The 12659-nt window shown below is 48.6% G+C and overlaps 1 protein-coding gene across 10 annotated transcripts in view; it reads left to right on the forward strand.

Moving 5' to 3' along the window:
• Window positions 1-12659, forward strand: part of SHANK3 (SH3 and multiple ankyrin repeat domains 3) — a 434403-nt gene that overhangs the window by 368679 nt on the left and 53065 nt on the right. For all 10 annotated transcript variants that reach the window (XR_014502588.1, XR_014502589.1, XM_083401725.1 and 7 more), the window contains one exon: window positions 10595-10730. Coding sequence is in view for 8 of the 10 variants with exons in the window: in XM_083401725.1 (XP_083257851.1) it covers window positions 10595-10730 (136 nt within the window). In the remaining 2 variants the exon portion in view is untranslated. The remainder of the gene's footprint in view (window positions 1-10594; window positions 10731-12659) is intronic.

Here is a 12659-nt window from a genome sequence, read left to right on the forward strand (position 1 = left end):
CAGCTGCACAAATATGAGATGGGAGACAATGGGCTTACTAGCAGTGCATGTGAAAAGGATCTTGGTGTCTTAGTAGACCACAAGCTGAACACGAATCCACTGTGTGATGCAGCAGCAAAAAAGGCTAATGCTATTCTAGGCTGCATCAACAGAAGTCTAGTGTCCAGGTCAAGGGAAGTCATAGTCCCGCTCTCTTCTGCCTTGGTCAGGAGTCCTGCATCCAATTCTGGGTACCACAATTTAAGAAGGATGTTGACAAGCTGGAAGGTGTGGAGAGGAGGGCAACCAAGATGATCAAGGGTCTGGAAATCAAGCCATATGGGGAACAGTTGAGGGATTTGGGTATGTTTAACTGGAAAAGAGGAGATATGAGATCCACCTTCAAATATCTCAGGGGCTGTTACGTGGAAGAGGGAGCCAGCAATTTTTCTCTTGCTCTGAAGAGTGGGACATGAACCAGTGGCTTCAAACGACAAGAAAGGCGATTGGACCAAACACCAGGTCGAACTTTCTGATGGCAAGTGGAAGGGTGTTGGAGTCTCCTTCGTTGGAGTTTTTTAAGTAGAGGTGGAATGACCACCTGTCAGGGCTTCTTCACCTGTGAGTCCTGCATTTGAAGGAGTTGGGCCCCTTAACCCTTTGGGTCCCTTCCAACCCTTCTATGAATCTACAGTTCTATGAAAATATTCCATAGGTGTCACCATGCTTGTCTGTTGCAAGTGGACTCTCATCCATGAATTAATGTGCTAGCATTAGGGTACTCCAGAATGCCCTGTTGTTGAGAAAGGCTCGCAGTGTTGAAACCTTGCTGCTCTGTCTATTGCAGATTTTAAAACTTTTTGTTGTTACATTTCTTGTTTTAGGATTTGGCAAATGATTGTTTTGAGTCCTTAATGCATGTGTTTGTGTTTTTAAGAACGCCGTGTACAAATATTTAACAGCAGTAGAGGTAGCTGTGACAGTACAGTGGTACCTTGGTTCTCAAATGCCTTGGTACTCAAACGCCTTGGTTCCCAAACACTGAAAACCCAGAAGTAAGTCTTCTGGTTTTCAAACTTTTTTGGAAGCTGAACGTCTGCTGTGGCTGTTGGCTATTGTTTCCAGGGTGCCTGCACCAATCAGAAGGTGTGCCTTGGTTTTCGAACATTTCAGAAGTCAAATGGACTTCCAGAACAGATTAAGTTTGGCATTTTTGTTTTTGCTCTCTTATTTATTTTATAGGATAGTACATTGATTATTGCTTACGTTTTATGAATCAATATGCTTTTATTTTATGAATCAACAGTCTCATTAAAGAATAAAATTCATGTTAAATGGCTGTTTTAGGGGTTATTTTTAAAAGTTTGGAACGGATTAATCCATTTTGCATTACTTTCTATGGGAACGCTCGCCTTGGTTTTGGAATGCTTTGGTTTTGGAACGGATTAAGTTTGAGAACCAAGGTACCACTGTATTGTGAGATGTCATCATCATAGAAGAAGAAGAAGAAGAAGAGTTTGGATTTGATATCCCGCCTTTCACTCCCTTTAAGGAGTCTCAAAGCGGCTAACATTCTCCTTTCCCTTCCTCCCCCACAACAAACACTCTGTGAGGTGAGTGGGGCTGAGAGACTGTGACTGGCCCAAGGTCACCCAGCAGCTGCATGTGGAGGAGCGGAGACGCGAACCCGGTTACCCAGATTACGTGACTACCGCTCTTAACCACTACACCACACTGGCTCTCAAGCTCTCATAGCCATTGCAAACCCCTTTCCCAATCAAAGGAAAAGGTGAGCATCTTTTCGGGCAGTTTAAAAAGCAGGCCCTTCCCTCTACCCTCTTCTTGCACCAGCCTTGACCCTGGGTCCAGCTACACATTTTCTTGCCCCTATGGGGTGGTGAGAGGGGGCTTGCTATGCCCTTTGCCAATGAGTTGTGGGGTGCTTTGGCACTGGACAGAGGGAGGAAGCTTCAGCCTCAGGAGTAAGCATCATAGGAAGAAAGGTCACAAAAGGGTAGAAGGATCTGGTCTGCTAACGTTTATTTAAAATACATCCTTGCTGCCTTGCTCCTTTGCAAGAGGGCCTCCCGAGGCAGCTGGCCATAAGAGGAGATGAACTTGCAATAGACGCACGGTCTGCGCTTGCTTTTGTTTTAAGGGAGTTGGCAGTGGTGAAGACGAACGGCGTTTTATGGTGCCGTTTGTCACTAGCGATGCCACCAGCCGAATCCCAGAAGTGTGGCCGTATTTCATGCATTACTCAACAGCAGCCAGGGAGCGGCTGGCAAGAGGGAGAATCACGTTTCCCGGCTGGTGGGATGTGCAAAGGCAAAGTCCAGGGGAGGCACGCCTGGATCTGGTGGACCAGGAAACTTGTGCATTTCGGTGCATGAAGAAAAGTTCTTCCTCCAGCCCTGTTCTCCTGCAGCTAAGGTCTGTGGGTCATGCATGGAGAAGGCCTGGGGTTCAGTTGTGTGGCGAGTTCCCGCCCTGCCCCCCAGGCAGAAATAATGCCACATGACACAATTATTAAAGTTAATGGGCTGAAAAAGGCCACAACTTCATTGGTTACAGGTGATGAGCGGTATTGAGGGACCTAACCGACTACCGTATTTTTCGCTCTATAAGATGCACCAGACCACAAGACGCACCTAGTTTTTGGAGGAGGAAAACAAGAAAAAAAATATTCTGAATCTCAGAAGCCAGAACAGCAAGAGGGATCGCTGCGCAGTGAAAGCAGCAATCCCTCTTGCTGTTCTCACTTCTGGGATAGCTGCACAGCCTGCATTCACTCCATAAGATGCACACACATTTTCCCTTACTTTTTAGGAGGGGAAAAGTGAGTCTTGTAGAGCAAAAAATACAGTATATCTGACTCCAGCCCATCTGCTTGCAGTCTGGGAAGGGTTACCACCAGTAGGGGGAGTCCTGCTGATGCGCATCGACTAGGAGCTCCCCCAGGGTCACCGATAGGGTCATCCCTCACCTCCCTAGGCTTCAGACAGGGCCACGCCCCCCCCAATCTTTTAATGGAATACTCTTCCAAATGCAGGGCAGGTGATGGCACGACCTCCCCTTTTCCATCTACAGAACTTTTCCAATGCCTAACCGTCAATACCCAGAAAGTTGTGACGATTTGCTACGAGGTAGGCGAAAACCAAGCGGCTGGTGCCAATTTGCCAAGTGGAAAAATTCCTACCAGGTCCAGGTGGCGCTGTGGGTTAAACCACAGAGCCTAGGACTTGCCGATCAGAAGGTCAACGGTTCGAATCCTCGCCACGGGGTGAGCTCCCGTTGCTCGGTCCCAGCTCCTGCCAACATAGCAGTTCAAAAGCACATCAAAGTGCAAGTAGATAAATAGGTACCACTCCGGCAGGAAGGTAAATGGCGTTTCCGTGCACTGCTCTGATTCGCCAGAAGCGGCTTAGTCATGCTGGCCACATGACCCGGAAGCTGTACGCCGGCTTCCTCGGCCAATAAAGTGAGATGAGCGCCACAACCCCAGAGTCGATCACGACTGGACCTAATGGTCAGGGGTCCCTTTACCTTTACCTTTAGGTGAAAACCAAGTGGCTGGTGCCAATTTGCCAAGTGGAAAAATTCCTACCAGGCCCCTCAATGACGACCAACCAAGGTCCATAGCAAGGTCAAAGGAAGCAAACCTTAAAGGGCAGGAGGGTGGGAAAACTGGAGCAGCTGGCGAGCGGACAAAGAGGGAGATCCCTGGCTCCGTCCTGCCTTAAGTAGGGCAGGCCACACCCCCTGAGCATCCCGATTGGCCAGCCAGAGGGTGACGCAGCTGGGAGTCCCCCAATCATGCAGGGGCTGGCCTCCCACCCCCTGGGTACATGGAGGGGCCGTGAAGCCCCCACCCCACCTCCTCCCTAAGGCAGAAGTGGCAGGCACAACTGAGACCAGAGGCAGCCATCAGATAGATGGATGAAGAACATCATACAAGCTACGGGACATGGATAACTGTGACTTTAAAGCTGAATGGGAACCTTTTACAAAGTATCTGAAGACACAACAAAGCGAACTGGACTCCTTGGCTGGTTTTGAATAAACATTCACCAACTTTTATTGATAACTATCAGCTAAATAGTTTGAGGATCTATACAACTTTGTAACATGCAGAAAACAGCATTTTTTAGAGAAGTCAAAGACAGGAACTGGGGGGGGGGTTCTGTGGGGGAGGGAGGAAAAATGGGGGGGTATAAGGATGATATGTTTCTGGATAATATGTTTTGTTTTAATTTTGAATAAAAAAGTAATTTTTTAAAAAAGGACATCAGAAAAGCCTGCTGCTGGATCCGACCAGTGGCCCATCTAGTCCAGCCTCAGTTTCTCATAGTGGCCAACCAGATGCCCCCAAGGGAAACACTCAGTGAGGACCCAAACACAAGAGCCTCCTTCCCTCCTGTGTTTTCGAGCAACTGATATTCGGAAGCCTTTCTGCCTCCGACCATGGAACCACAGACATCTTGGCTAGTCGCCATTGGTAGCCCTCATTTTTTGTACCTTTGTTCTGCACATAGCAGCTAGTGTCAAGGTAAAGTGATTTCCCCCTATTACTTGGCCTTGGTCCAGTATACCTGAAGGGGCATCTCCACCCCCATCATTCTGCCCGGACACTGAGGTCCAGATCTAAGTGCCTTCTGGTGGTTCCCTCCCTGCAAGAAGTGAGGTTGCTGGGAACCAGGCACAGGGCCTTCTTGGTGGTGGCACCTGCCCTGTGTAACACTCTCCCGTCAGATGTCAAGGAAATAAACAACTACCTAACTTTTAGAAGACATCTGAAGGCAGTCCTGTTTAGGGAAGTTTTTAATGTTTGACGTTTTATTGTGTTTTTAATATTCTGTTGGGAGTTGCCCAGAGTGGCTGGGGAAACTCAGCCAGATGGTTGGGGTACGAATAATAAATTATTATTATTATTATTATTATTATTATTATTATTATTATTATTATTATTTGCTGGAGAGAGGAGAGTTTCTGTGTGCTGTGGCATGGCCTCTTCATCACCAGACACCTAGAACTTCCATCCAGGTTTGAGCACTGGGAAATCTCCCTTTGAGTTTTCCCTCTGGCTAGGCACGGTTAAGTGCCTCTCCTGCCGCATCTTCAGAGTTGGCCAATTCATAGAATCACAGCATGATAGATTTGGAAGGTACCCTGAGGGTCATCTAGTCCAACCCCCCTTCAAGGTCAGCACCAACACTTTGAATTGTGCTCGGAAACGTCCTGGGAGCCAATGTAGGTCTTTCAAGACCGGTGTTATGTGGTCTCGGTGATCACCAGTCTAGCTTCCGCGTTCTGGATTAGTTGCAGTTTCTGGGTCACCTTCAAAGGTAGCCCCATGTAGAGCGCATTGCAGTAGTCTAAGCAGGAGATAATCTTTAGGTTCAGTATTAGGAGGTGTGGGGACCAGGCTAGCATTTTTGTTGTTGTGCCGTATTCTGCAATATGTCCATGATGCAATTAATGGAGGAGGTTTGACTCTGCAACCATGGTTCAAGACAGCCATGCTTCTGAATCCCAGTTGGTAGAAACCGCAGGGGGGGGGGGCGAGTTGCTCTTGTGCTTGAATCCTTCTTGCAGGTTTCCCATAATTTGCATCTGGTTGGCCACTGTGAGATCAGGATGCTGAACTCGATGGGCCTGATCCAGATGGTTCTTCTTATGCTCTTATGTCAGAGTTGAGGGATCTGCCAGGACGGTTTGGTCTCCACCTTGCCACTCCGGCTGGCAGAACTCCAGCCTGTCTGGGGAGACCCTAAAGAGACCCCCCAAGTGATTTTTGTCCAAGCGCCTTTCATTAAATTTCATCTTTTGTTGCTATTGCTGCTGCTGCTGCCTTCTTTTCAGTGTGCAAAACCGGCTATTTTTGCAAGTCTAATTAAGAGGAATGACATTCAACACTTTTGAGCAAGAATTTCTATTTTGAACCAACATTTCAGTTTTCTGACTGGGGAGAGAAAGGAAGCTGAGGGATGTCATTGGGAGAAGCCGGCATTTGAAGCAAACAGCTTTTGTTTCAGAAACGTTGACTCACCGCAAGCCCACCTCTGTCTCAGATGCTGTGGCCTTCAGGGCTCAGGTGTGCTTTGGAAAGGTTCATCTGGCTAGATGGTACCTAGCTGGTAGACTCTGGGACTGGCATGGCACCACTGAACCCAGCTGGCTCTGAGCACTGGAGCAGCTGGTGCCAGATACATTGTGAGCAGCCCCCTCCGTCCGCAGCTGCCACCAGGCCTGCCTCAGTTTCTCCTCTGGTTAAGAGGGCATTCTAAGGCTCAGACCAGGTCCCAGAAGCCACACTGCCATCAACATGCAGGACTCTTAATTAGACAAGAATCTACCGTATTTTTCGCTCCATAAGACACACTTTTTTCCTCCTGAAAAGTAAGGAGAAATGTCTGTGCGTCTTATGGAGTGAATGAGTGATCCCTGGAGCTGAATTGCCCAGGGGTGAAAAGCAGATCATGCTTTTTTTTAAAAAAGAAAAAGGGAAGGGGGTGCTGAAACGAAGCTGCTGAGCAGCTGATCGGAAAGCAATCTGGAGGGAGATAAAGGAAGCTAGCGATAAAGGAGGCTGTCTGGGAAGGGGGAGGTAAAAGTACATGGATCCTCAGGATTTTTGCATTGGGTCACCCCAAATTCACCATGAGATCACATAGCATGTCCATAGCTACAGCCAGCACCAAAAAAAATCACGCACCCACTGTTTCCACTGTTTCGTGGGGCCGCAATGGTGCAAAAACATGGTTACAATGCACGGATCCACCTGGATTCTCAGGATTTTTGCATTGGGCTACCCTAAACTCACCGTCAAATCACATGTCTGTGGCCACAGCATGAACCACAAAAATCATACATCCACTGCTTCGGTCAGAATATATATATTTTTTCTTGCTTTCCTCTTCTAAAAACTAGGTGCGTCTTATGGTCGGGTGCGTCTTCTGGAACGAAAAATATGGTAATCAGATTGGAAGAAGAGATTAGGTTTATTTAGGGTGGTGGACGCGGGTGGCGCAGGGACGCGGGTGGCGCTGTGGGTAAAAGCCTCAGGGCCTAGGGCTTGCCGATCGAAAGGTTGGCGGTTCAAATCCCCGCGGCGGAGTGCGCTCCTGTTGCTCGGTCCCAGCACCTGCCAACCTAGCAGTTCGAAAGCACCCTTAAGTGCAAGTAGATAAATAGGTACCGCTTTATAGCCGGAAGGTAAACGGTGTTTCCGTGTGCTGCGCTGGTGCCGGCTTGCCAGAGCAGCTTTGTCATGCTGGCCACGTGACCCGGAAGTGTCTCCGGACAGCGCTGGCCCCTGGCCTCTTGAGTGAGATGAGCACACAACCCTAGAGTCTGTGAAGACTGGCCTGTACGAGCAGGGGTACTTTTACCTTTACCTTTAGGGTGGTGGAACAAGGGAAACTTCCAAGCTGCCACTTTTGTGGGGGCTGGGATTCAGTTATATACTCGCACATTTAGGCTATGCAGTTAAACGTTGGCTTGGAGCTCTTTGCACAACATGCTTGCATCCCTCAAAGGTGGGACTTTTTGCAATGAAGGGGAATTGCGGTGGGAAGTGCGAGAGAACTGCTGCTCAGCGCAGGGTCATCTGAATTACCTGCAAGCCACCAGAAGTAATGCCATCTAGCCTCCCCGCAAACTTTGTGCAAGCAAATAATAAGGAACGCTGGAGAAAACGGGTTTCCTGGGTTGTGCAGGGTATTAGGTTAAGAGGCAGGTCAACAGCAAAGGACCCAAAGTTTAAAAAAAGGAGGGGGAAAGTGGTGCCAAACTCCCAACTGAAGCTCCAGCCTTGCTAAGAGCATAAGAAGAGATTGGCTGCTGGATCAGGCCAAAGGGGGCCCATCTGGTCCAGCACTCTGTCCTCACAATAGTCAACCAGATTTCCTGCAGTGCAGCGGGTTGGACTAGATGATCCTTGGGTGCCTTCCAGCTCTTCAAGTCTGTGATTCTACTGCTTTATAAACGGTGTTCCAGATTATCATTCTGCCAGTGTTTCTCTTTTGAAACTTCGAATCCAGATTTGCATGAGCTCTTCACCTACCAAGCTGCTCCTGGATGAATATAAATGTATTTGCTGTTTAGAATAATAGAATCGCAGAACTGTAGACAAAGGTCCGTATAGTTAAAGCTTTGGTTTTCCCAGTAGTGATGTATGGAAGTGAGAGCTGGACCATCAAGAAGGCTGATTGCCAAAGAATGGATGCTTTCGAATTATGGTGCTGGAGGAGACTCTTGAGAGTCCCATGGACTGCAAGAAGATCCAACCTCTCCATTCTGAAGGAAATCAGCCCTGAGTGCTCACTGGAAGGACAGATCCTGAAGCTGAGGCTCCAAGACTTTGGCCACCTCATGAGAAGAGAAGACTCCCTGGAAAAGATCCTGATGTTGGGAAAGATGGAGGGCACAAGGAGAAGGGGACGGCAGAGGACGAGATGGTGGGACAGTGTTCTCGAAGAGACCAGCATGAGTCTGACCAAACTGCGTGAGGCAGTGGAAGATAGGAGTGCCTGGCGTGCTCTGGTCCAGGGAGTCACGAAGATTCAGACATGACTAAACGACTAAGCAACAACAGAACTGTAGAGCTGGAAGGGACATTGATCTAGTCCAACCCCTGCAATGCATGTATCTCAGCTAGAGCATCCGTGACAGTTGGTCATCCAACCTCTGCTTAAAAACCTCCAAGGAAAGAGAGTCCACCACCTCCTAAGGGAGACCGTTCCACTGTCAAACTGCTCTTGCTATCAGAAAGTTCTTCAAGTTGTTCAGTCAGAATCCCTTCCCTGTCACTTGAAGCCATTTTTTGAAACCATTAAGCAGGGTTAGGCATAGGGACAGAGGAGAAATTTGATTTTCTTTGAATTTTAATGCGAAACTGCCTAATTTGCATCTTTTGAACCAACACACAAACACAGCGATCCTTTGAAAATTGAATTTTGTGACGCGGTTCTCTAGTGTGCGAAAAAGATGCATATACAGTGGTACCTCTGGTTGCGAATGGGATCCTTTTCAGAGGCCCGTTTGCAACCTGAAATGAATGCAACCCACGTCTGCGCATGCACAGGTTGCAACTTGCCACCTCTGCGCATGCGCGTGATGTCATTCTGCTTGTCTGCGCATGCGCGAGTGGTGAAACCCGGAAGTAACCCTTTCCGGGTCGCCACGGGACACATACCTGAAAATGCGCAACCTGAAGCAAATGCAACATGAGATATGACTGTATTAATGAAAACAACATACAAAGCGCATCATGTTAAGGAAAGCTGTGCACTAAAAACTGTGCATATTAGTCCAAACGGTGTACGAAAATGTGCATATTAGGAGAAATGTGTGCTGAAATACTGACTGATTTTCATGGGGATTTCTTTATTTATATAGAGAGAGAAAGCACAAATTGCTGCAAAGGGACAGCCACATTTAAGGTTGGGGAAACGAGAAACTGGGTGGAACAAAAAATGAGAGATTCCGCCATCCCTGTCTTTAGGCTGAGGGTGTGGGACAAAAAAAAAAAAAGATTTTTTTTGGGGGGGGGGTGCTGGACCAGGGAAGAAGCCTCCTGAGTTTGGATGGAGAAAGAAGTCTGAGCAGTCTGGCAAGGGGGGGGGGTCCCGGAGGGGGGGCCTGGTGCTGTATTTGGCCCTCACACCACCCTCCCTGAGCACCTGCTTCCCATCTGTTCCACCTGTAAACAGTTATTCCCCAAAATGAGCATAATCTTCTCAAGCAAACGGCAGCTCCTGGAACCTCTTTCTGCCTCGAGGAGTGGGGGGGGGGTATTAATGGGGCGAATAGTGGCGCTTTGGCCTAAATATTGGCTTATTATTTTATTAAGTTTCTACTTCATAATATATATATAAAACCATCCATGTTACTCACAATAAATTTTTGCTCGTATGAGCTGTTCGACTTCCCCCCTCCCTCCTTTAATATTTTTTATATTAAATTTTTTATATTAAATTTTTTATATTATATTATTATTATATTATTATTATTATTATATATATATATATATATATATATATAATATAAATAAATATTAGATTATTTTGCCCCGTCTTTTTGTGCCTGCCAAACAGCCGTTATTCTCTTGTTAATTATGCTGCTTTAAATGTGCATTTTATATTTGACTTCACTTAGCAATCGTTTTGGGGGCTTTATTTTAAAAAATGTTTAAGATCTTTTGTTTGTTAACTTTGATTCTGTTAAATATGTATTCTGGAGTTGGCCTCCTTTGTAATGTTTTATTTTGAAATCTTCTAAGATAATATTTTTAGTTTTCCATTAATTATGTTGCTTTGACTGTATATTTGCCTTTCTTCAGAAATGTTTGATTCTGAATTGTTTGGTCAGTGTTTTAATATGCTGTAAACAGCTTTGACATTTTTCTTAAAAAATATAAAGCGGTATAGAAATGAAATAATAATATTCCTGGCCAGCTCCTCTCCCATCTTGCTGGACCTTTTGTTTCCCAAGCGACGGGCTGGACTGGATGACCTTTGGGGGTCCCTCCCGAGCCTACGAAACAGGCCTCCAGGAGGCCCCGCAGGGCAGCTTCCTCCTCCTCCTCCTCACTGTTCCTTCCTTCCCTCCCCAGGTGAACGGTGTGAACGTGGTGAAGGTTGGGCACAAGCAGGTGGTGTCTCTCATCCGCCAGGGGGGGAACCACCTGGTGATGAAAGTGGTCTCTGTCAGCCGCAAGCCAGAGTCGGAGGACATTGTTCGGAAGAAAGGTGAGTGCAGAGCGGCCCCCCCCCAAAAAAAACCACCACCCCAGCCCTGGCCCTTCTCTGCCCCTCTCTCCTCCTGGTCTCCTGCTTCTCCCCCTGGCACCCAGCCTAGCCTGGCTCTGGGGGCCCCTTCCTAGGACCTGGCTCTCATGCCATCTTTGGGGTGGCTCTGGGGGCCGTCAGCTGCCCTCCTCGTACATCCCACCATCTGGCCGCCCTAGGGCCTGTCAGGAAAGCAGCCTCAGTGACCCACGTCTCATGGGGTGGCCCACACATAGCTACCCACGCTTCCAAGGAGAGGCCTGAGGTGTCGAAAGGTGCGCTGTATGCAGCCCCACCAAGAGAGCAGAGAGAGAGAGAGTAGGAGATAGCGTTGAACGGGCCGGCCCAGGGGCAACATGGCTCAGGACCAGATCCGGACCGCCTTCCCAAGATCCTGCAGAGGGGCTGCAAGGCCCAGGACCTCAGAGGGATCCACCGCACCAGAAGCCGCTTGCTCCGAAGCAGGAGGGAGACGCAGCGGCGTGGGTGGCCAGTGGGGTCAGCCCAACTTGCCCACATCGCTGGAGAGTTGGAAGCCTCCTTGGGGCCTCAGCGCTGGAGAGAAGAGTGCAGGGTGATGCCCCAAGGCTGGCTGGGATGGAGCAGAGCGCCTGGGGTGGATTTTAGACTGCGGGAGATGCTGCGCTGAGGACAGGGCTGTGGCAGCTTCAGAGAGGAGCTGCGTCGACAGGACAGCTCCCAGCTCCTCCTCTGGGGACTTTTTCGTTCAGAGCAAAGGCAAGGAAGAGGCGACGTGATCGACGTTTGTCAGATTCTGCATGGCATGGAGACCTTGGAAAGAGGCTTTTCTCTGCCTCTCCAAAGACTAAAACTCGTGGGCGTTCCATGGAGCCGAATGTTGGGGGGAAATCCTTCTTCTTAAACTGTGGAACTCTCTGCCACAGGAGGCAGTGAGGGCCGACTTGGATGGCTTTGAAAGAGGATTAGACAAATGCATAGAGGAGAAGGTGGTTGGAGCGTAAGACTCTAGGTCATGGGTTTGAGTGCCTTTGCTGGGCAAAGAATTCCTGCATCTCAGGGGGTTGGACTAGATGACTCTCGTGGTCCCTTCCCGATTCTGCTGCTGGAAGTAATAGTGCCACTGTATTCTGCTCTGGTCAGACCTCACCTGGAGTACTGTGTCCAGTTCTGGGCACCACAGTTTAAGAAGGACACTGACAAACTGGAACGTGTCCAGAGGAGGGCAACCAAAATGGTCAAAGGCCTGGAAACGATGCCTTATGAGGAACGGCTAAGGGAGCTGGGCATGTTTAGCCTGGAGAAGAGGAGGTTAAGGGGTGATATGATAGCCATGTTCAAATATATTAGAGGATGTCACATAGAGGAGGGAGAAAGGTTGTTTTCTGCTGCTCCAGAGAAGCGGACACGGAGCAATGGATCCAAACTACAAGAAAGAAGATTCCACCTCAACATTAGGAAGAACTTCCTGACAGTAAGAGCTGTTCGACAGTGGAATTTGCTGCCAAGGAGTGTGGTGGAGTCTCCTTCTTTGGAGGTCTTTAAGCAGAGGCTTGACAACCATATGTCAGGAGTGCTCTGATGGTGTTTCCTGCTTGGCAGGGGGTTGGACTCGATGGCCCTTGTGGTCTCTTCCAACTCTATGATTCTATGAATACCAATGGCTGGAAAATGCAGGAGGGGGATCACCTCTTGGGCTCAGATCCTGCTCCCGGGCTTCCCTTGGGGGCATCTGGTCAGCCAGGGTGCAGGCACTTCCGATATTCTAAATTGCAAAGCTTCCTAGCAGGGATAAATTATACCTGCCGAGCTGACCTCTGGCAGGTGTGCAGACCAAGCACTCGACAGGGTCAGCCTCCAGGGACCTCCTGGCAAACCCCTGCCAGCCTAACATGGGCGTTGGGGGCTCCA

The sequence above is a fragment of the Podarcis tiliguerta genome (assembly GCF_965153285.1).
Source record: "Podarcis tiliguerta genome assembly, chromosome: 10".
Taxonomy (NCBI): Eukaryota; Metazoa; Chordata; class Lepidosauria; order Squamata; family Lacertidae; genus Podarcis; species Podarcis tiliguerta.